General features: G+C 37.0%; 1 protein-coding gene across 1 annotated transcript in view; it reads left to right on the forward strand.

The window, feature by feature from the left end:
- The window catches only part of LOC141326073 (uncharacterized), a 130,383-nt gene that overhangs the window by 10,850 nt on the left and 93,670 nt on the right, over window positions 1–25,863 (forward strand). The window contains exons 4-6 of the mRNA XM_073834772.1: window positions 679–685; window positions 24,264–24,534; window positions 24,694–24,940. Coding sequence (XP_073690873.1) covers window positions 679–685; window positions 24,264–24,534; window positions 24,694–24,940 — 525 coding nt within the window. The remainder of the gene's footprint in view (window positions 1–678; window positions 686–24,263; window positions 24,535–24,693; window positions 24,941–25,863) is intronic.

Below are 25,863 nucleotides of genomic sequence, written 5' to 3' on the forward strand. Positions count from 1 at the left end.
ATTGTTTTCCCCCTTACGGTAGAAGAATTTCATATTAAAGACATGGATTTTTGGTTTTACATACTTCCTAATAATAAAAAAAAGGTTTAAATCATATTAAGAATTACATAACGTATCATATGATGTTCAGTTATAGGTTACTTGTGTGTTAACTAACCCTGCCTACTTACAATTTCGTATTATCTTATTATTTTATCTAATTATGACTAACAGTTGAAGAGAAATGAAATAGAATTAACCGTAAACTAAAACAGCATAGTCTTCACTGTAAGTATTAAACTTGATCTGTTTATTATTACAGCTACAGAAGCTTTTATCTTTTGTAGTTTGGTTAACATTACAGATGGCAGAGGAAATAGTGTGAGCTGTTGTCGTTTTAAGAGCTGCATAGATCTAATATACTGTTAAACACATTTTCATTCTCAGCTGTTTGTGTTCACTTAAGACAAAACTAACGATGGTTTATGTGAATAATCATTATCAATAATCAAGTGCAGCATTTTGACAGTTTTGCGTGTTTATGAGCATTAAGTAGGGATGTAACGGTATTGTAAATATTGCAAATTTTTTCGATACTACCGTGGTCGCATGACTCGATAAAACGATAGGTCTTCTGTGAAAAGTTTGCTCAGGCGAATGGAGCGAACGGGAGGTTGCGGGAACTACAATTCCCATCAGCCCAGGCGTGGCCATCATCCTTTGCGGTCTGTTGTCGCTACAGATCAGAGTATGTGAGCGGAGTGGAGCGGTGTGATTCTGAATGGAGGGAGGAGCGGATGTTTGAAAAGTCGGAGCATCGTGGTTTTAACTCGCTCCAAGACCGCTCCACCACCGCTCCATCATGAGAACAATTCATGCCAACGGTCCGTAATATATCTGCATATTAAGCAGGAATTCACATGCTAAACATATTTCGCTTGATAGAGATGGATCACTCAAATCAGAAATAATGTGAAGGCTATGATGACAGCAATGGACATCAAATGAGCGGTAAATTATAGTTCACAAGTTTGTTCTTTCTAGATACTTAATATTTTCAGGTGAAAGCATCATTTAAACAGGTACAGCACTTATTCACACGCAATCACTCTGTTAATGCATTAAAACAAATGGAATCCGATTTCGAATGAGCAGAAATCTGTAAGAAATGCAGCGATCCATAAGTAAAATAACTGACGAAAATGTATTTTTATTTTCATTACAAACTTTGCACTGCATAAGGAGCAATTATACTTTTTTAATGCTGATGTTATTAGCTTGGAAGCTGGAGCGGAGCGATTATTAAATGCACACAGAGCGCGGAGGGGAAATTGTTGCCGCTCCACTCCGCTCACATACTCTGGTCCCAAGTGAGAGGGTTTTTTCTGTTGCAGGGGACATTGTAAATGCCCAGAGATCCCAGCTTTTACCACCAGGTAATGTTAATATGCTAATTTTCCTTAAAAAAAAAAAAAACCTGTCTATGTCTGAATAAGTGAGTGTTTGAGTGATTGAGGTGATTGTTCTCAAATACTCATTCAGCACATGGGCCAACTGCAATAAGTAGGCTGCTTTTTCAAGAGTTTTCAAGAATACTAAATTGAAACTTTAATTTTTTTTTTATAATTTTTTGTTATTAAAATTGAAGTTCCTGTTTCACAGTGATAGATGGCTAATTTGTATGCCATTGATATGTTCAGTGTTCATGTAAACTGTTTAAGCACTTCTGGCACTTTTTTCGAGTCTCTTCATTAGTTTTGATTTTCCTGTAAATGATTCAATAAATACCGTACCGTGACATTCACATCGAGGTATTACCGTACCGTGAAGTTTTGATACCGTTACATCTCTAGCATTAAGGCATGCAGTTTAAGCTAAAAGTTTATTTTATACGGCTGTGCTCCGCTTTGTGTCGGAGCGCATGCACAGAACAGTTCTCTGTAAAAACACAAACACGTAATTTGACTGATTTGCAGAATAGGTTTAATGGAGGAGTGAAACCGCTCCACTGGAAAGGGAATGGGCAGAATGGTGCACACTAATCATTTTATCTTGATTATCGTATTTTTATAGTCGTTGGAAGCTGAAATTGTATTTCAATTAATTGCCCAAATTTCTTGCAAGAAGTAAATAACTAAAAGCTTTCTGCCTCTTGACTTATTTGAACAGAAAATTGGCACAACAGATACTGCTGCATATTTAAGTGATAAAAATAAATGCTTTTAATTTAGAAGCAGATATTGGGTTTAATGTTACAGAACAAAAATGTTCAGGTGAATTCTGTATTATTGTTACAACCTAAAAGCATAATACCATAATAACAAATGTCAAATGTGAACGCAGGATTTTATTATTTGTCTGGTCATGTGATCTCAACATGTCTGTTGTCAAACCGCTTTAATTACGACACTCTTAAACATTTATCACAAATATCATTCATTTCTGTAGAGCGAGACATTTTAAGAATCAAATCAGTTCAGCTTTGACAATAAAAAAACCAACCTGTTTGTGTCTCAGTATCTTCATGTTTGACTCTGAATGTCTCTTCAATCGTTGTGTCTTCACTCTCCTCTTTAATAAACTCCATCTTTATAATAGTGTGTCACATGGATCTCAGTTGATTCAGGAGGGGTTTTCTGTGTGTTTAGACACTTTTGTCCTGTTTAAGATCAGAATAATTAACAGAAAGTAAATTATTCTCAAAAATAAATGTAAACTAAATCTCTATGTGCTCACTACAGCGGTCAGTGCCCTGGTAAGAGACTCAGTCAGAGTAATACTTAATGGGAAATGACCAGACTAAAATAGATATTACACACACAAAGTTAATATTTGACATTTATTATTTAGTTTTGGCATTCAATTATTTGTATATAACATTTAATAGATTACACTTTTATAAAAACATCTGCAGTTTGTGAAAGTTATCATTATACATGTTTGTGTTTGTTAGTTTGTTGTCACTGAATGAGTCGATTCAAACGCTTCGAATCGAATCACTGAATCATTTCACCACTGATTCGGTTCAGATGATTCGGATTCTCATTTTCTCTCACTTTCTACTTGTAACGATGTACTGATTCACAAATAAGGAGCAAATTGAGTCGCACATTTTCTGTTATTAATATGAGGGTGCACTTTACTCGCAAAAAAAAAAGAATTACAATGTTATATTTAAGATTGACTCGTTTATTTTGTGTAGCTTGTAAAAACGTTTCGATTGACAACAGTTTGCATTGATTAAAAACGTAAAAAGCACAAACCTTTCTTCAGCAGAATCACAACAAATGCAGGTCTAGGGGCACCGCTTTATGACGTCACATCACCAGACCAAAATAAAAGTCCCGTTTACACACTCATGTGTTTATGTGCATATGATAATGCATTTCCACAATTATTAGCATTGTATATCTAGAAACAAATTTCTTTTGTTAAATTAATGTACATTTACAACACTATACTTTGTGTTTTCTTAGACATTCATACCTAAAACAACTGCTGCAAGTGTTTCTATACAAAGGCTGAGGGAGTGACTGTAAATCTGACATTCACTCTTTTGACTAATCAACCTCTTGTTAGTTATTTACTTTTTCCCATTATTTGGAAAGTCACTGATACACTATCATGGATTTTTTTATTTTGCTATCGTGGCGGATGAGAACACAAAAATGCATTTGCTGCAGTTTACTTTACAAAGTTGACAATGATCTTACTTTCTTCTTTTTGTAATATTGAAGCCTGTATTCCAGTAAATTCCTTTTTGTTATTAAAATAATTTGTATATTTTTGTAAACATTTTAGGTTTGGTTAAATGTAACTCTTTGACAGAAAGGACAACATATGTAATTAGGTAATTATATCAAAAATTAATTTAAAGCTAGAAAATATGCCTGTCATTCTCACAAATTAATCTTAACAATGCTTTTTTTTATTTTCTTTTTTTTTTTATTCCATGTCAGTGAACTGACCATTGTTCTTCAGGGCCTTCCACATTACCTCAGTACCAATAATTGAATGCCAAAACTAAATATTAAATGCCAAATATTAACTTTGTGTGTGTATCTATTTTATCATTTCCCATGAACTATTACTCTGAGTCTCTTGCCAGTTCACTGACTGCTGTAGTGAGCACATAGAGATTTAGTTTGCATTTATTTTAGAGAATAATTTACTTGCTGTTAATTATTCTTGTATATACAGTATATGTTTAACCATGACCCTGTCTATGAAATTTAGAAATTGCATAATCTAATTATGAGATTACATTTTTTTAAAGTTTAATTTCACTGTTCACATTGTGATATTGTCATAGAATCTTCTTTTAATTATGTAGAATGATTTAATGTAGAAAACAGTAAATTACAAGAATACTTTAGCATATTGCAAGCAGGGTCTTAAGATACTTGTTCTCCCTACTTAGTTTTCTGGTTATACACTATTTCTATCAAATAACTCACATTCAGAGTGAATATTTTGATAATACAATTACTGAAGACTGTGTGACTGCAGGAATGGATCTGGACATTCTCATTATGACTGATGGACATGATGCCTTTGGCCATGTCCACACTAAAACGTTTTCGTTTGAAAACGCATCTTTTTCTCTCCGTTTTGGCCTTCCGTCCACACTGAGACTGCGTTTTTGTCAAGGAAAACGGAGCTCTTTGAAAACACTCTCCAAAGTGGATAAATTTGAAAACGCCGTTTTTGCGTTGTAGTGTGGACTGTGAAAATGGAGGCTTTTGAAAACGATGTCCATATTTAGTCATGTGACCAATTCAACTAAGATGGCGGACGACATTGTACAGCAATTGTTTTGGTAGCTCTCTGTTTTGACAGCCTTGTTAAAGATTAATGTCAGTTTTACATGTATGGCGTCATTTTTTAGTCAAAAGTAATGAGCGTGTAAGACATGCTCACGAGCACATTATGTTATTTCACACGCGCAAAAATGAACCTTCAGCTGGCAAGATAAAAGTACTCGCGCACAAATTCAACAACCGAGAGGTGTACAGGCAGCGGGCTTCTGCTCGCGGAGTGCTGTTTTGCTCGCGCAGTGGATTTCTCCTCGCTCAGCTGATTTCTGCTCCCTCGAGTCTACATGACTTTTGACAATTTGGGGGCGGAAACCAAGGAGGGCACTGACTCTCTTATGATTGGTCATTTTCATCGTAATCACACCCACAGGGACATCCTTGTACCTTGATTGACAGCTCTCATTACAGGAAGCACGGAGTTGGGTTAAGTTACCACCGAAGAAGAGTGGGAATGAATTAGAATGAGGTAAGGTTTTCTAATATACATAAACTGTCTCTCCACGTATAAAATGCTGCGCAGATCATAGTTAAATCAATTACCATATTTTTGAGCAATAAGTAACGTAACTAGCTAACCTATTCGTTCTGTAGCTAACGCCTTAGCCAACACTTGTGATGCTGATCGCCACTCATTTAAAAACTTTTAATCTTTAAAAACTGCATCGTAGACAACTAACATTAGGCTAACTGAATCATAACATAATTGTTTTCACATGTAAAAGTGCTATTCTTATTGACGCTGATTTAATGCATTTGATTTTGCAGGGTAACCTTGTCCCTTATTGTATTTTTGTGTGGATCCAGCTCATCTTGCCGTTTATAGATGTAAGAGAAAATGGCGGACGCAAAAGAGGAGGTGAACTATTTTCTAAAATGTTTATTACGTTAAAGTAGTTCATTTGTGGTGGTATTTGTTTCAGTTACATTTCTTTATTTCTCCCCATTCCTCTAGGACGATTTGTGCAATATGGCCCTCAATTTGGTGGCCAGGCTGAGAGCTACATTGAATAATCCAACACCAAACAGTATGTATCATGAGTAACTATCTTTACTAGGTTGCGTTGCCATCTCTAGACAACATGTGTGGTTTGATTACATTATGCTGCTTTCCCTGTATACATATAACAATATATAAATACTGTTTGTGGAACAACTTATTGCATTCGTCATGGAAGTGTTGCTGTCATCATCATACAGCAGCTCACCTATTCATTTAGCCTATAACACAACAGAAGTTACATGATGTCAGTGAATTAATTATGTTGAATGAACAATGAAGTTCAGGGACAGTGCAATGCACAGTCAAGCTCAGCCAGGGTATCCAGGCAGGACACATCCCAGGAACCACAAGAGCACAATGCGGTGCGTGGACCTGCACAGGCACCTTCAGGGACTGCAGTTCAAAAGAATATGGCCAGGTTTGGATGTTGTTCAAAGGATGCATCTCAGCTATTTCAACAACAGCCCTCTTCAGTTCCTCACACAGTTGTTTGACTGCTGATTCAAATTAATTTGAATTTAATCTACTCCTCTTTCTACAGGTGTTTCCCTGGACTATTTAAAGATAAGCAGAAATGTAGGCCTCCTTCGCGATTGTCTAAAAAAAGGTCAGGCACCAAAACAACGCCAATCCAATTCTTTCTTCTGGACAGCCCAACAGAGAGAACCCCCAAACCATCTGATGAGCTAATGCTTTTACAGGCTGGGTTAGGAAGAAGGACTGTAAATGTTCCAGAGGATGCTTGCCATAATGAGGTATGTGTTATGACACTTAATGAAGTAAGAACTGAAATTTGCACAAAATATTATTAACCTATACTAAAACAGCATATCCAGTGAAAACAGTAGCCCCAATCTTAGCCACCAAAACCATATCATTTAATTTTTTGGAATGCTGCCAATAACTCTAATGAACAGATTTGTCTTGAGCTCATTGATTTGATAAATATTTGCTAATCTTACTCACACACTTTAAATTTATAGATTACACACATTCTTTCTGAGACGTATCCGAAGATGTCAGAACTGGAGGGTGCCTGGATGCTGCACAAAGCCATGGGTAAAAAGCGAGAGATTAAAGTTGACTTTTTCTCTCCAAGCAAAGGAAATTTATTGAATCTTTTTGTTTGTTATAAACAGTGTTGGGGTTAGTTACTCAAAAAAGTAATATATTACATATTACATATTACATATTACTTTCAAAAATAGTAATACCTTACTTTACTTTATTACTCCCTGGAGAAAGTAACTAGTTATATTACTAGTTACCTTTTTCCTTACACAAACCACTGTTATTCTTAACAAAAAAGCAAACATGACCTACTGCGTGCATCCACGGCAGAATGCAAACAAACAAAGCTCCTTTAAAGCTGACATCTCAGTGCATACGCGATCTCATAAAGCTCTTATAACACAGTAGATATTATGCACAATTCATTTTTCATAAATGTCTACACTTTGTGTGTTGTGATTCGTAAGCACGCAATATTCAGCACTGTTCAAAACTTTTGAGCAGTGAGTGAATTCTATCTTAAACACCATTGATTGGCGATGCGCTCCAAAAATCAGCAGATGGCTACATTTTAAAACATTCGATTTTAAATCGAAACTCCTATTCTTGCGCTTACTAATCATATATGTTGTTCTTGCTGCTTTTGTGCAATAGATGAATAACATTTTTTTGTTTTTAAGATATTTTATGTTTAGATATTTCTATATTGCGGGAGTCCCGCGATTTATTTTAATTTCCCGCATCCCACACACACACACACACACACACACACGAGTCTCTACCCGCCCGCACCAGCACACGCACTTGCCCATCAAGTTTTGTCCCGCGCCGCACTCTGTTGCGTTGGGTCCCGCGGGTTTGCAGGTCTCTATTTGCAAGTGCCGCTCTGCTGCTGGCTGCCGGGTGTCGACCAATCGGTGATGGTAATTTAATGATACCTCGTGCCAAACCCCGACCAATCACTGTTCCATTCACGCCCCCTCCCCTTCCCTTCTGTTCTCTGTGTTGTCGTGTGCATTGTGTGTGATGAAGGTGCTACTGGCAAATGTAACGCAAGTAACTAGCTCGGGAAAACTGTAATAATATTACTTTCTTCAGACGAGTAATGCCTTACACTACTAGTTACTGAAAAAAGTAATATTATTACAGTAACGCGTTACTTTGTAACGCGTTACACCCAACACTGGTTATAAAGTTGTCATGTTTGAAAAGTATGATCCTTCCAACAAGGGGCAGAAAATATATATTTGTTTAATATTTGAACTTAAACAGGAGGATCAGGTCAACGGAAACTCAACTTGTTGACACCTGAAGAGGAAGGATACACAGGGGCCAGCCTTGTGAAGAGCTGGGGAGGCAAGGGCTGTCTCTACATTATGCCCATCCAGAACACACTGGAAATTTCTCCCCTACCCTTCACAGCTCTGGAGTTCCAGGCCATGCCGAAAGCCCAGTGTGTGTCATGCCAGGAGTATGTGCCTCTGCAGCTCCTCGGTCTCCATGTCAAGACATGTATCCAGTCTAAAGTCAAGGTTGAGGTATGGCTTGCTGATTTGAAACTATAACATTGATGTTCTTTTTCCTTATTTGATATACAGGTTGGTATTGTGTCATTTCTTAAATTTCACAGCAACTATTGGATGGTGGGACCATGTTAGCAGTGTCCCTGTCAGCTTAACCAAAAATTGCTTCTGGCACTGTTATTTATAGCTATTGTTTTTTTGTAAGTCATCAAGTCTTGATATTTAATTTTATAGACCCAAAGTGATGATGACATTATCAACTTGGATGACAACATTATCAACTTGGATGACGAAGTGGTAAGCTATCAATACAAATGAAGAGATCATACATAGCATTTCATATTATTGAGCCATACATTTATGATTTTATTTCAAATATATCTGATGTGAATGACCCAGAAATGTTTTACAGGCATCTGGCGATGTGCAGCCATCACATTTGGAGAGTAAGGTGAGCATATTGCTTCTGTTTCTTCTTAAGATTTAGGTTTTAAGAATTAACCAGTGAAATGTTTTACATGATCTGTTCTCATCAAAGAACATCTGACCTCTGAAAGAGTACATCTGCATTTTTAATGGATATTTAACACTGTTATTTTTTATTTTCATAGGTTGCTTGTCCATTGTGCAGTCAACTATTTACAAAAGATGACATCTGTGTTCATGCAAGTGTCTGCGGGGAGAGGTAAAAGCTTTAAGTTTCTTCTTAGTATCTTACAAAGTTTAATGCATTTTGTATCCACTTGCTTAAAATGCTTAATCCCACTGTAGAGTCCCCTCATCGTCCCCCCTTTTATTAAAGAATTTGGACAGATGATGGATTAAGGTTACCTGTTTATGGATTTTTTTTGTTATTGTTGATCTTTACAGCAACACAAATGAGGGAGATGCAGATATTAGTGAGGACACCGATGAGCACTTCGGCAGGTATGCTGTAGAATAATTTTTAATGGGATTGGATAATGATGCTTGCCTTGGTCTGTAGCACTGAATTCTCAACAATATTGTTTTGATATTGTTGTGTAGCGTATCAGACATCCTGATGTCACTTGAAAATAAAGTTGACACATCCCGGTCATTCAACATCAGTGTGACAAGAGAGGACCTGTTTCAAAGGGGGCTGAAACAGTGGGCCAGGCAAAAACAGGCCTCCCCAAAGAATCTCCTCAGGGTCTCCTTCATTGGAGAAAATGGAATTGACCAAGGCGCTCTTCGTAAAGAGTTCCTTACCGGTATGTGTGCCCCACCAAGGTCAACACACATGATGAAAAGCACATTTAAGAGATTATCATTGTGAATAATATCTAATACATATCTAATACATTTGACAAAAGCAGCTCTTTGTTCTTTACAGAAATGGTGTGTGGAATTGAAGCACGTTTTTTTGAAGGAGATGGGGAAAGGGGCAAAAACCCTAAATACAGTATCTGTGACTACCAGGACAACAGTTTCAAGTATGTGCCACAGTCTGTCATATAAAATATAAGTCATAAAATATATGACTTTGTATTGTTTAATTAGGTAGTAAAAGTCCACTGCCATTTTGTTCAAAATAGCTTTTGTCTTTGTCACAAAAGGACTTGTGGGGAGATTTTTGCCACAAGTTTGGTGCAGGGGGGTCCTGCACCAAACTTCCTTACAAGATGGTGCTACCATTTCTTGTGCCATGGGGAGATGGACAAGGATGTTGGTGTACTCGAAGTCACTGATCAGGATATTAAAAATCTGATGACAGAGGTATTTAAACAGTGCAATGCATACATTTTTCCAAGTCAGGCATATAAAGTTATCAGACAATGTTTGTCTCTTTTTGCAAATATCAAGGTTGTGTCTCTACTTTCAGGTGGAAAATGCAGAAGGTGGAGAAAGGCTGATAGACTTATCAGATGCGATTGTGGCATGTGGCTACACTGGGCCAATAAATGTTGACCAAAAAAAGGCCATCACAGAGTAAGTTAACATAAACATAACACATAAATATTTGTCACAAAATGCTTTAGTGTTAACAATTTAACTCTGAATCAATACAGTATTATTTTCGCTTACACTTTATTTTAAGGTGTCCTTGTTACAGTGTAATTATATATTTAACCCTTGTGCATTGTTTCAATTTACAACCTTTCATTATGTTTGTGGCTGAAAACAGCCACTACTTTAAACTGCTGTAAAAACGTATCGGATAAATATTTTTTTCAAATTTTTTTTTTTGCATAAATCTATTAATCAACCTCAGTTCTGCTCAAAAATACAAAATGTTTAAAAAAAAAATCAGGATTTTAACTCTTTAATTGCCAAATTCCTTAGTGATGTCACTGATTTGGGAAAAAACTTGGACATGTGAAAGATTAGTAAGAAGATTGGCTTTCATGCATTGTTAGTTTTGGCGCAGCATCAGATTTTCATTTTTTTTCTCCCTCATTTATTGTTTGTGGCTGTTTTTGCCCCATTGACTTCCATTATAACCACATTTTTTGATGGCAAAGCCATGACACCATATAATGCTGAATTCTAGATTGTTTGTGGTTTTCCCTGTTGGGAAGGGGTCAAATTTGTAAATTGTACTGTTGATTATCAGTTGGCCCCATTAACCCTTTAGATAGGCCTTTGCAAAAAAAAAAGCTTTGTTTTACATAGAGTTCTATGGAGTATAACGGCGTATTATAGTGTGTGTTTGAGCGTGTGTGAAAGTGTGTGCGAGTGTGTGAGAGTGTGTGTGAGTGTGAGAGAGACCTCTGTGCACCCCTGATACATCTCAGAAAATCAAAAAAAGCACCTCAGCTCTCAGAACTATACGGTAAACAAATACATAAATATATTTTCTTTATTTTTGTTTACTCCATGTCGTTCTGAGAGCTGAGGTGCTTAATTTGATTTTCTCAGGGGTATCAAGGTGCACAAAGGTCTCTCTCACACTTTCACTCACTCAAACACACTTAGACACACACACACACACACACACACACACACACACACTATAATATGCCGTTAAACTCCATAGAACTCTATGTAAAACTAAGCTTTTTTTTTGCAAAGACCTATCTAAAGGATTAATGGGGCCAACTGATAATAAACAGTAAAATGTACTAATTTGACCCCTTCCCAACAGGGAAAACCACAAACAATCAAGAATTCAGCATTATATGGTGTCATGGCTTTGCAATCAAAAAATGTGGATATTATGGAAGTCAATGGGGCAAAAACAGCCACAAACAATAAATGAGGGAGAAAAAAAGAAAATCTGATGCTGCGCCAAAACTAACAATGCATGAAAGCCAATCTTCTTACTAATCTTTCACATGTCCAAGACTGTTGAAAAGGTAAAAAAAAATGCATGAAAGCCAATCTTCTTACTAATCTTTCACATGTCCAAGACTGTTGAAAAGGTAAAAAAAAAAATCCAGGCCACAATTACCTTTTATATTGAAAATAAGTCATTTTGTGTTTTTTTTTTTTTTTTTTTTTTTTTCAAAACAGTGACATCATTTAGGAACTCGGCAATTAAAGAGTCAAAACCCTGAATTTTTTCAAAAGATTTGGTAGTTTTGATCAGGACTGAGGTTGATTAACAGATTTATGCAAAAAAAAAAATCTAATAAATTTTTATCTGATACATTTTTACAGCAGTTTAATTTAGTGGATGTTTTCATCCACAAACATAACGAGAGGATAGTAAATTTGCCCAGAGCATCCGGTTGAGTTTTTGAAAAATTTCAAAGCATTTTCTTAAAATATGTGTCAAAATAAGATTTCTCACAAAAAATCTTTTAATTTGCTTTAACAGAGAAAAAGTTGTGGCCAAATTAAGACTCAACAGCACCCCTCAGTGGACGAAAACGTCCCCAACAACACATAAGGGTTAAGTACAGAGTAATATTAAGTAACTACATGTACTTACTATAGGAACAGGGTAGGATTAGGATTTGGTTGAGGGTTAGTCGCATGCAATTATGCATCATTTACTGTTATTACTACGGTAAGTACATGTAACATATGTAACAAGGACACCGTATAATAAAGTGTTACTTTATTTTCTTACTGTTTATTAGTGCCATCGCTTTGCATGCACTCGTGAGGCTGATCCCGATCTTGAACCAGCTGCGTGAGGGATTGAGGCTCTACGGATTAGATGAGGTGTTAGCACAGCACACCCAGATGTGCCAGCAGCTCTTTGTCCCCGGCCACTTACAGGAAGTCAGTAATGCTGTGAATGAACAATTATTTTATTAGAACAGCCACTGTTAGAGACACTGATGACTTGCTCTTATGGCATATTCTGCATTTTTACTTTAAGCTGCCTTCAAATGTGTGTTCAAAGAGCTAAACGCTACAGGCCCAAACATAAAATGAAACTTTAATTAAAATCTGCAATCCTTACAGTTTTACTGTGTTTAAGCATTTGATTTGCTTCCTTATTTTAGGTGAAAGTAGACTTCCTTCTGCTTGCGCTATCTCCTGATTTCAGCGAGGAAGGGTCTGTGAGACGGCAGCGAGAGATGCGGATCATCAATTTTCTGCAGGATTTCTTGCAAAAGTTGGAAGACAGAGGTAACACACTGCTTAGCACCTTTTTCTATAATTATTGTCCATCACTCTTACCATACTATCATACACTTGTTTTCCACCGGTTTCATTTTATTCTATTTTTATTAGTTACTCCCTCTTTAGGTTTATATTCGTATGTGTATTCTGTCACACCCCCACCATGTATATGACGAATGCATTTGTACTAACAGAAATGTTGGAAATTACTTATTTGTATTTGTCTCTGAGAAGAAGCAGACAGCCAAGAAGAGGGCAGCCCTGAAGGTCAAAGTCACGTGGCAGCTGTGCACGGAACAAATGGTGGGGGGAAGCGCCTGTCAGTCCGGAGCTTCCTTCAGTGGGTCACAGGTCAGGCACATGTTCCACTGATCGAATCCAAGAGACAGGCATTCAAGATAACTGTTAATTTTGATCATGACTGCGACTCCCGCTATGGGGCACATAGCCTTTGTTACCCCATTGTCAATGCTTGTGCTGTTGCCATTACATTTCCTACACACCACTTAGCCACCTCCCAAGAATTTGAAAACAACCTAACTGAGGCAATCTGTGGTGGTTACGAGTTCAGCAGACACTAAAGTAGCATTTTAAGGTCCTTGTTACTTGTTTTAGTTACTTGGTAACTTTGATACCCTTTTTGTGCTTTGTTTCTATTTTCTACTGTGTACAAACAAGTGTACAACAAAGTTGTTCTATTGTTAAAAAGTATAAATCTAGAGATTTAACTGGTTATTACCCTTTTTGTGCTTTGTTTCTGTTTTCTACTGTGTACAACAAAGTTGTTCTATTGTTAAAAAGAATAAATCTAGAGATTTAACTGTGGTGGTTGTATATTTTATTTACATCACTTTCTGATCACAAAAACAAACATTAAACACCCGACAAAGCCTGAAGCACATATTCATGACACAGGAGGTAAAGGTCTCTAGTGTCAGTGTCTCCATTTTCTTCAATCAGCACCTGAAGCTCTACTAGCTGCTGTTCATTCAGTGGACACTCAAATTCAGGGACTACTATCACACCATCCACATCTTCTCCATAGTCAGCTGCAACATCCCAGTCAATGTCCGGCTCTTCAATATCCTGACATTTGAACAAGACAGAAAAATACCGCTATCATTAGTCATCCCATGTTTACAGCATCTAATGTAATCTGTTCATCCCAATTGTTTGGCTTTTCAACATTAGCTGAAGATAAACATTTAGGGTTTGTATAACTATGCAACAAATTGATTTGATCAGGTGCTTAAATATTCATATTGGTGTTAAACAGTACAAGTGTACCTAATGAAGAGGTTACTGAGTGCATATGAACTGTATTACCAACATTTGCATCAATTGTGATTGTTTCACCAGCTGAAGATGTGTTAGACTGCTTAGAGCCTGGTGGGCCATTTCAAGGTTACATTAACAGCTTATTTTGGATATAAAATTTACTGTAGCAACTTAGTTGTTTTAAAAGGAAAAAAAAAAGAACCTCAAGATTCTCTGGCTGGTCAATCGGTCGAAGCATCATTCCTGAGTGCCAAATCTGCTCAGGAGTTTTATTCCCTTCAGTTCTCAGTGGGTGGTTGTTCCAACCTTCCACAAAAGCCTCCAGGTCTGCCTTCAGTTTAGGAAGGAATGTCAGGTGGACTGTCAAAAGATCTTCTATAAAGGGACAGGGTAGGAGTATATTACTTTTTACAGGTGAGCTTTGAAAACATAACATTAATCATTGAATTGACTTTCGTAAATACATCTCATTGATTTATGTTTTTTTCCATTAATGTTTATTAAAGTGCTCCAGACATCTGTTAACCAATCCAATTGTGTTGAAATACACAAGACATACAACAATCTACAGAAAGTAGATGACAAATAGCACAATATGATGAGACAAACCCTTACCTCTGGTGGACACATCAAGAAGGTGATCCATCTCTAGGCTGTGGAGTGCGTTGTAATATTTTGATATCACACATGTTCTAACATCCCGCCACAAACGTTCAATCCTACGGATTTAGAAATTATTATTTTAACAATCAAGGACATGATAAAATGTTAGTATGTTGTGATTTTACACACAATAGACCTCTTTATTAGCTTGGTAAAAGCATCCAAAATACAAAAAAGAAAAACCTTTGATTATGGACGCTTTTTCCTGACATGAAGCTTCCTCGATCAGTTCCACGGACAGTGAACATATATCGGGCTATTTTAACATTCTCCACTCCCTGATCACCTCTCACCCTGAAGTGCACACACAGATGTGTGTTAAAATCTGTCAGTGATGTACAATACACAGAAATAAAGTGCTACATTGTGTCAGAATAAACGTGTTCAGCGTGGAGGTGTAAGCATAGCCTATGGCTATGACTGGGAGAGTATAAGGAAGTAGAGTGTTGTGAGGAAACATTTAAAATTATAATCCTTGAGAACCCTGAGTTTACAGTAAATTATTTCTTAAAATATAACATCCATCATGTTTGTGTCTGTACCTTGAAGCCTGTAAAAACTTACCTTGAGGGTATTCCATGCCTCTCAGTAGCTTTTTTGAAGGCAGTGAATGCGGTTGATGCACGATTGTTTGTTGCAGCATTCAAGCACATCACCTGTGTTATGAGACATTTCATAAATGTACATTTACTATTTGTCAATATCTTACATGTACAATTGGATTACACTCTGGTCCCTTCATGTCTCAGGGAATCTGATATTTTAACACACCTTAATGACTCTTACTACCATGCGGCACCCTATATAATAACTTTTTCTCCCACGTCAACAGGGTAGTATTTCAGCCATCTGAATGCAACATGTAATTATTTGGTGTACATCATAGCAAATTTGCTTACACAGAAGGCCAACACATGAAAAGACCCAATGAAATGAAATCTTACCTTCCTGGAGTAGCCGTCCACTGCACCAAAAAGTACAATGTTGTACCTGATAGGAACAAAATAAAGACCTACATTACCAGTTTCAACCTGGATTTTTATTGTAGAAATGTCATGGCAACATACTTATGCTTTGAGATCTATCAGTGTCTGCATCATTATATTTAACAAAATAAATAAATAATGAATAATCTGTACAGTACAGTACTGACCTGATAAGTTTGTGGTTAGTGTCGACATGCCACAGTGAAAGGGGCCCCCTGACAGAGTAAGTTCTTCGCACAATGCAGCCCAGTCCAGTCAGTCTAGAAAGAATCCCAAGCGAGTCCACTCGATGCATTGATGCAGTAACTCTCCTCCACTGGACGTGGATTCCCATGGACTTTAGCCTCCCTTTGACCATCCGATAGCCTGCTGTGGGCATTTCATTTTTGATGCGTTGGACTGCATTATCAAGCTCCTGGTCAGTAGCATTGCTGTAGTTCTGTCTGGCAGAGAGACCAAACTCCCTCATCCGTCTGTTGACTGTACTGGCTGAAACGCACATTAACTTTGCGATGCAGTCCACAGACAGATTTATCTCCAAAAGCTCAACAAGTCTCTCCTTCTCTAAATTGTACCTGGGACGCCCCATCTCTCCAGCTACAGTTTCAACAGTACTGCTGGTAACTTCAGCATTTTCAATGTGGTCCATGACCAGATGGAGGAAATCTCTTAAGGCCTGTACAATACCTGGGGGGATATTTACATGCCTTGACAGTGCTTCCCAGAGATACAGCTCCTGCCGACATGCAAACTGTAAGTAGTCCAAGTCAAGAGGCGTTCTTGAAAGCGCTGACTCTAATTTAATGATCAGCCTGGACGTAATCTCACGTCTGACTATGTCCTGTTGAAGTGGAAAACAACATGAAATTAACACTGTACAATATCTGGAGGGACATTTACATGCCTTGACAGTGCTTCCCATAGGTACAGGCTCCTGCCGACATGCAAACTGTAAGAAGTCCAAGTCAAGAGGTGTTCTTGAAAGCGCTGTATGTTATAGTAACATACAGTACCAGTCAAAAGTTTGGAAACATTACTATTTTTAATATTTTTGAAAGAAGTCTCTTATGCTTATCAAGCCTGCAGTTAAAAAAAAAGTAATATTATGAAATATTATTACAATTTAAAATAATGGTTCTTTTTTTTAAATATATTTTAAAATGTAATTTATTTTTGTGATGCAAAGCTGAATTTTCATCAGCAAGTACTCCAGTCTTTGGTGTCTTATGATCCTTCAGAAATCATTCTAATATGCTGATTTGATACTCAGTTATTATCAATGATGGAAACAGTTGTGCTGTTTAATATATATTTTTGGAATACTTTTTTCAGGATTCATTGATGAGTAAAACGTTAACAGCATTTATTCATAAAAACAGCATTTATTCAAAATAAAAACATTTCTAACAATATACATTGTTACCATCACCTTTTATCAATTTAACGCATCCTTGTTGAATTAAAGTACTAATTTCTTTAAAAAATATATAGTTATTGTTCCCAAACTTTTGAACGGTAGTGTATATTGTTACAAAAGATTTCTATTCTAAATAAATACAGTTCTTTTTAACTTTTTATTCATCAAATAATCCTGAAAAAAGTATCTCAGGTTATAAAAAAAAATATTAAGCAGTAATATTAACTAATAATAAAAATATTAACTGTTTCCAACATTGATCATAAATCAGATGAGCATAAGAGACTTCTTTCAAAAACATTAAAAATAGTAATGTTTCCAAACTTTTGACTGGTACTGTACATGGTCACTAGTTCAACTAAAACACTTGCCATGAAAAGTTTGGGAACCACTGGCCATACTTTACGTTTTGTTTTACACATGCAGCACTGACTAAAACGCTAGTTTGCTGAGAGACACCTAACGTTAGCCCCTGCTGAGTTTGCTAGCCTAAAACTTGCTAGTTAAGGTTGATTAGCTTATGTCAGCTACTTACATGTTCCAAACAAATTTCAGATTAAATTGCTACATTGTCAAACACACATCCCCCATCATATATCAATATCACTTACGCCTACATCTTCAGGTGTCGCCACCATTCCGTCCACTGTGCAGTGTTAACTGAATGACTGAACTCCGTCAGATACTTTGACTCCGTGCTTCCTGTAATGATAGCTGTCAATCAAGGTACAAGGATGTCCCTGTGGGTGTGATTACGATGAAAGTGACCAATCATAAGAGAGTCAGTGCCCTCCTTGGTTTCCGCCCCCAAATTGTCAAAAGTCATGTAGACTCGAGGGAGCAGAAATCAGCTGAGCGAGGAGAAATCCACTGCGCGAGCAAAACAGCACTCCGCGAGCAGAAGCCCGCTGCGCGCGAGCAGGATTCCACTGTACAAGCAGAGTTAACCTATGAGAGTATGCCAGGCGCTCGCGCGCAGCTGCCTGTACACCTCTCGGTTGTTGAATTTGTGCGCAAGTACTTTTATCATGCCAGCTAAAGGTTCATTTTTGCGCATGTGAAATAACATAATGTGCTCGTGAGCATGTCTTACACGCTCATTACTTTTGACTAAAAAATGACGCCATACCCTTATGCGTATGATCAAACCGGTGTGATTCGAACGTTCGCCGCATCACGTGATCAGCTGCTGAATTCAAATCTGTTTTGGCGCTTTTGCTGGCTCTGAGCCAGATCGGAGGCGCTGAGTGCTTGTCATATTATCACAACTATTCAGTGTTTTCAACCATATAATGCTTATTTTAGGTTTCAGACATTTAAATAGACATAAGTACTAGCAAAACCATACATTTATAGTTTGTAAAATACACACTGATGTCTATTGAAGCAGCAATAATGATCCTACAAATATATTCTGACAGCATCATTTATTGATATCATATACAGATTATGCAGGTAACTATAAAGTTCACTCTCCTCTTCTTCCAGCTCACCAGAGACTTACTTTAATGTCTTTCTGGAGTAGAGGATGCATTTGCGTGTGTTAAATCCCACAGCTCGGATTCAGCGCGAACAAACATGGCGGCGCCCATCACCCGGTATAGATTAACTAACGCGGTCACAATAAAAGTATTTGGATTTTTAAATACATTTACTTGCACATATTTCGAAATCGGAATATCATATATTTCAAAATATAGAGAGCATGCTTATGAATATCAATAATAAAAAAGGGAAAACGAAATGAAAGCGATCCATGTGTCTCACAGTGCTGTTGTGGCTGCGGTGTGTCACATGACGCGTCGCCATGGAAACTGTAATGCCAAACATTCCAAAATAACGTCGCCTAAAAAAACTCACTCTTTGGGGTTAGATAGAATATTTTAAACTCACGTGTGAAAAGGTTAACTAGTTTAATGTGTATTTAATGGTAAGGTACAAATATTTTAGTGTTTTAAATGTGCATAATTTTTTTAAATATTCCCAGATTTATGATGTTAATAACTTTTGACAGGCATCATTATTTCTTGAGTACAAAATTATATTCTATATACAACATTTCTATGATGTGTTTGTGATTCTAGAGAGAAGTGCACCAGTGGGACTTTTATTTTGGTCTGGTGATGTGACGTCATAAAGCTGCGCGCGCTTCTCATCTGTTGTGATTCACCTGAAGAAAGGTTTGTGGTTTTAAAGTTTTTAAATCAATGCAAACTATTACATCAATTAAAGAATTTGCAAGCTGTGTAAAATAAATGCATCATTATTAAATATAACGTTGTAATGCTTTATTTAGTGTTACTTGAAGATTAGCCTTTAGTAACAGATAATGTGCGTCTCATTTCTCTCTCTATATATCATGAATCAATCGCGTGATGATAAGAAGTGATGAGGGAAACTGAGAATCCGAATCATTTGAATCAAATCATTTGTGAAATGATTCAGTGATTCGATTCAGCTGCAAACAACAACAAACACAAACGAGTGAATCACAACCGAGAATGATTTCATTAAAGTGTAATATATTATATATGATAAACAAATAATCGAATACCAGCTATTAATTAAAAATAGCCTGCCTAAATATGAACCTTCTGGGTAATTTCTATGTTTTATAAATTTTATATAGAAGTCCGTTTACTGTCTGACTCTTACTAGTGCACTGACTACTGAACTAGGAGCTGATTGAGACGCACCCAGAGATTTAGTTTGCATCGATTTTTCTTTCTATTAATTATTCTCATCTTAAACAGGACAAAGTTTTTAAACGCACAGAAAAAACTCCTGGAGAATCAACAGAGATCCAAGTCACACATTATTAGGAAGATGGCATTTATTAAAGAGAAGAGTGAAGACATGAAGATTGAAGCCTCATTGAAACATGAAGATACTGAGGAACAAACAAAGATGGTGTTTATTAAAGAGGAGAGTGAAGACATGAAGATTGAAGCCTCATTGAAACATGAAGATACTGAGGAACAAACAAAGATGGTGTTTATTAAAGAGGAGAGTGAAGACATGAAGATTGAAGTCTCATTGAAACATGAAGATACTGAGGAACAAACAAAGATGGTGTTTATTAAAGAGGAGAGTGAAGACATGAAGATTGAAGTCTCATTGAAACATGAAGATACTGAGGAACAAACAAAGATGGTGTTTATTAAAGAGGAGAGTGAAGACATGAAGATTGAAGAAGTATTTGGAGTCAAACAAGAAGATGCTGAGGAACAAACAGGTTGGTTTTTATTCTTAAAGCTGAACTCATTGCAAAATGAATATAAAGAATATTTATTAATAATGTCACACAGGTGTAGAAATGTTTTAAGTGCTACTGAGAAAATCCTGCTTTCACACTGGCCATTTGTTATCATGACATCAGGCATTTAAGTTGTAGCGTTAATCTGGAATAACACTCATAAAAGACTATACAAATGTAGCAAACCTTTTCATACAGTTCTTTGCATACAATTCTTCTAAGATCATTTCATTTACCTTTTTTTGTAGACCAAGACAATGCAGGATATACATAGAAACAGTAGAACATTAAAGAAAACAGTGCTGTAAATATAAAGCAAGTCTGACAATAAAACAAACACAAAAAATAAGCCAAAACAAAAACATTAACATTTAAGTTAAATTCTGATGTAAATATGTGAGGTTTAAGATACACCTTTTTTATAAAGTAAAAAAATAAGGAGGACAATTAGGAAAAGAAGAATAAGATGTATAAATATATTACTGGTTAAAGAGAGGAAAAGAAGAAAATAATTAAATATCAATATAATCAAGTAAATACAAAGATGAAAACAGTGCGTTCAGGAGGCATAGGTCAAACTTACACCAAGGTACTGTATTTTAACATGAGAACGGCAAAAACCAGTGGTTCTCAAACTGGGGTATGGGAGGGGATGGAGGCAGTGGCGGCTACTGGTCTGTCAAATAGGGGAAGCTCATTTTCGGTCTACATCATAAAATTGTCTATTTATTTAAAAGTAAATTCTGCCCTACGTTCCTTTTCAAGAAAATGGTCTGTGACCCTGTCGTACCAACTTGGCGTCTTTTCCAGTGACTTTTCGTGTGCAGTTTCATATGAATGAATGATCTAAAAAAAATATTAAACTCTGTAAAAGTGAAACAAGGAATGTAGTGTATAATTGTGTGAAATGTATGATGAAAAGCAAGCAATTTCGCCAAGCAAATATAAAGAAATAGGTTGCAGCAGTTTTTATTTCGACTGAACTTGAGAAATCCACGATGGGACTGAGCGCAGAGAGCGCGAACGAATAGCTTCAGCGATTCCTTATAGGACAAAATCGCTGTCAGTCAAAAGGAGATGCAATCTTTCGACAGACCCTCCAATCATCACGCAGAAGCTCAGCGTCCAGGCCAGCCCACTCCTCATTCACCCCCAGAGACGCTGAGCGTCCGTGGGCGGGACATAATCGCAGCGTTTATCCAATGACCGTCTAGTTTCAAAGCACTGAAAAAAAAACGTTCAAAGCAGCCCCATTGAAGTCAATGGACGCTGGGCTTCAATGGGGAAATGCACTGTGACGCTACGGGAATGTATGAGAAGAAAATCAAGTCAGCCGACCTGCTATATCTAACTGATTCTGAACGAATTCGTCTTTGAGATGAACGTTTTCTAACGCATTTTTAGTCAATAAAATGTTAATACGTACGTAATTTGACCATTAATTTTGTGACATTATAGGGGAAGCTGAGCTTCCCTTGCAGTCTTAAAGAAATCGCCACTGGATGGAGGGGTACGAAAAACAAAAGGCTGAGCTTTGGCATTTATTTAATTCTACCCCAAATTAAGGTTAAGGTGATGAGTAGGCATAAATCAGGTTGTTGTGTTTCCCATGCATTGATTTATTTGTGGCGACTCAAATATCATATATCATGACTACAATATCAAAACTGACCACAACAAATAGATTTTCCAAAAGGTTTTTTACAGTGTAAAAAACAAACTTTTTTACAGTTTTTTTTGTGAAAAAAGTATACACAGTAGAGATCTGAAATTTTGCATATGATCTATTGGGTATATTACCCATCACATGGATTTTTTTCAGACAAATCTGAGGAGGTCAGGTGGGGAACTTTTCCAGAATTTGATGATTCCAGTTGGAATGACCCATTTGAGACACCCTTAATAAGTAAAGATTTCTCAAATTACATGCAACACCTCTTACAGTTGCTTAACACAGCAGTCGTCGTGTCTCAAGGCTCTGCATATGTTGTGTGTACCTCTTATCACATTTAACATTTGTTCCATATGAACGTAAGTGCCCTGCAAAGTGGACTTCAAAGGATATTCCGTGATGATTCCAGTTCGAAGCAACCAAATACGTTTCATTTAAAGGTCATTAAAGCGTGCAAGACATGAATTTAAATTGTATTTATTTATACAGGTCCTTTGCCAAAAATTAGCATATTGTGATAAAGTTCATTATTTTCTGTAATGTACTGATAAACATTAGACTTTCATATATTTTAGATTCATTACACACAACTGAAGTAGTTCAAGCCTTTTATTGTTTTAATATTGATGATTTTGGGAATATTGAAACCCAAAATTCTCAAAAAATTAGCATATTTCATCCGACCAATAAAACAAAAGTGTTTTTAATACAAAAAAAGTCGACCTTCAAATAATTATGTTCAGTTATGCACTCAATACTTGGTCGGGAATCCTTTTGCAGAAATGACTGCTTCAATGCGGCGTGGCATGGAGGCAATCAGCCTGTGGCACTGCTGAGGTGTTATGGAGGCCCAGGATGCTTCGATAGCGGCCTTAAGCTCATCCAGAGTGTTGGGTCTTGCGTCTCTCAACTTTCTCTTCACAATATCCCACCGATTCTCTATGGGGTTCAGGTCAGGAGAGTTGGCAGGCCAATTGAGCACAGTAATACCATGGTCAGTAAACCATTTACCAGTGGTTTTGGCACTAGGAGCAGCTGCCAGGTCATGCTGAAAAATGAAATCTTCATCTCCATAAAGCTTTTCAGCAGATGGAAGCAAGTGCACCAAAATCTCCTGATAGCTAGCTGCATTGACCCTGCCCTTGATAAAACACAGTGGACCAACACCAGCAGCTGACATGGCACCCCAGACCATCACTGACTGTGGGTACTTGACACTGGACTTCAGGCATTTTGGCATTTCCCTCTCCCCAGTCTTCCTCCAGACTCTGGCACCTTGATTTCCGAATGACATGCAAAGTTTGAGCAACAGTCCAGTGCTGATTCTCTGTAGCCCAGGTCAGGCGCTTCTGCCGCTGTTTCTGGTTCAAAAGTGGCTTGACCTGGGGGAATGCGGCACTTGTAGCCCATTTCCTGAACACGCCTGTACACGGTGGCTCTGGATGTTTCTACTCCAGACTCAGTCCACTGCTTCCGCAGGTCCCCCAAGGTCTGCTGGTGTTTAGAGTTAATTAGTTGATTCAAATGATTAGGTAAATGCCTTGTTTAGAGAACCTTTTCATGATATGCTAATTTTGTTTGAGATAGGAATTTTTAGTTTTCATGAGCTGTATGCCAAAATCATCAATATTAAAACAATAAAAGGCTTGAACTACTGCAGTTGTGTTGTAATGAATCTAAAATATATGAAAGTCTTATGTTTATCAGTACAGAAAATAATGAACTTTATCACAATATGCAAATTTTTGGAAAAGGACCCGTAGATGTCATACTTCACACTTCTCTACTAAGATTTGTCTGTGTTTGAAGACGCTGGCTTAGTTGATATAGGATGTAGTTGTGTATTAGTTTTGACACTTTCACATCTTTGAATGTTTTGATGTCTGTTGTGTCATTAAACTGGGGTTAACTTTTACTGGTCTTTTTTCATCTTAGATCTGATGGCCCTGAAAGAGGAGAGTGAAGTACTGAATGAAATGGAAGAGAAAAATCATGATTTCATTAATGGAGAAAAATCTTTTAGTCGTTCACAGACTGAAACGACTTCCTCAAGAAAAAAGACTAGAAAGACAGGAAGAAGTTATTTCACCTGCCAACAGTGTGGAAAATCTTTCAATCAAAGAGATAGTATTAAAAGACACATGAGAGTTCACACAGGAGAGAAACCTTACACCTGCCAACAGTGTGGAAAGAGTTTCACTCAACCTGGACACCTTGGAGTCCACATGAGAATTCACACCGGAGAGAAGCCGTATGTCTGTGAACAGTGTGGAAAGAGTTTTACTGAATCTGGTAAGCTTGGAGTCCACATGAGAGTTCACACTGGAGAGAAACCTTATTTCTGCGTACAGTGTGGAAAGAGTTTTACTCTAAAAGGAAGCCTTACCAGACACATGAAAATTCACGAACAGCCTTATGTGTGTGATCAGTGTGGAAAGAGTTTTGATCAACATGAAAACCTTGAAGTCCATAAGAGAGCTCATAAATTGAGTCCTTACACATGCTCTGAGTGTGGAAAGAGTTTTAGTCAAAAAAGGTGCTTTGAAGAACACATGAGAATCCACTCCGGAGAGCAACCCTACACATGCTCTCACTGCGGAAAGAGGTTTATTTATAAAATAAACCTTCAAGACCACATTCGAATTCACACAGGAGAAAAGCCTTTCACCTGCCAGCAATGTGGAAAGAGTTTTACTCAATCTGGAAAGCTTGGAGTCCACATGAGAGTTCACACTGGAGAGAAACCTTACACCTGCCAGCAATGTGGAAGAAGTTTCAGCCAAAAAGGAAGCCTTAACAGCCACCTGAGAGTTCACTCTGGGGAAAAGTCAGCTATATGTGATCACTCCCTTGCAAAAACTAACAATGTTTTTTTCGTTGTAACCATGGTTTAACTATGGTTTTAGTAATAAAACCATATTAACTACAAAATAAATCATGGTTCTGCGACAGGAAAACTATAGTTTTGCGGTAAAACCATAGTAACTACAAAAGAACTATGGTTTTACTACAGTATTGACAGTGAAACCATAGCAATGATTGAATGAACCATCTATAGCATAACTGTTAAAATTAAATATTGATGTACTTTAATATGTGTGCTAATACTTACCTGGAAGAAACAATTAAGCATGAATTTGTAAACAAAAAAAAAATAAATAAATAAAAAATACATACATATAAGAGTTGTTTTGTTTTACTGGGGATTGAGTTGGTCTTGCAGACCCATATCCTTTTAATAATTTCCCAAACAGACAAAAAAAAAAATACATACACATAAACAGTGTTTGATACTGTAGGATTACAAATTTATAAAAGGTTAAACATAGATTCCAATATAACTGCCTAAACAGAAAAGTAAGGTATATTGTGATTTCTAAGAGCAGACAAACCAGACCCTGAGACAGGAACCTTATGTCTTTAAGCAGTTCCTGAACATCTGGCAGGTTTCTCTTAGTAAGTGTGAAATCTAAGCTCAAAGTACAACTGTGTCCTTTTGTTTATTCCCTTTGCATTTGAATGCTAAATAGATCAAAGCCGGGAAAATCCTACTAGGCTGACTATCTGTACTGCATTTGCATGCTTTGTTTAGATTGACTCCACCTCTATGTTTTCCTCTCCCCCTGGAAAGGTATATAAACTGTAATGTATATGCCTTAGTAGACGAATTTTGATGACTGCAGCGAACGAACAGCTAGGATCTCAATAAAGAGAAACTTCTG

Source organism: Garra rufa, chromosome 2, assembly GCF_049309525.1.
Source record: "Garra rufa chromosome 2, GarRuf1.0, whole genome shotgun sequence".
Lineage (NCBI taxonomy): Eukaryota > Metazoa > Chordata > Actinopteri > Cypriniformes > Cyprinidae > Garra > Garra rufa.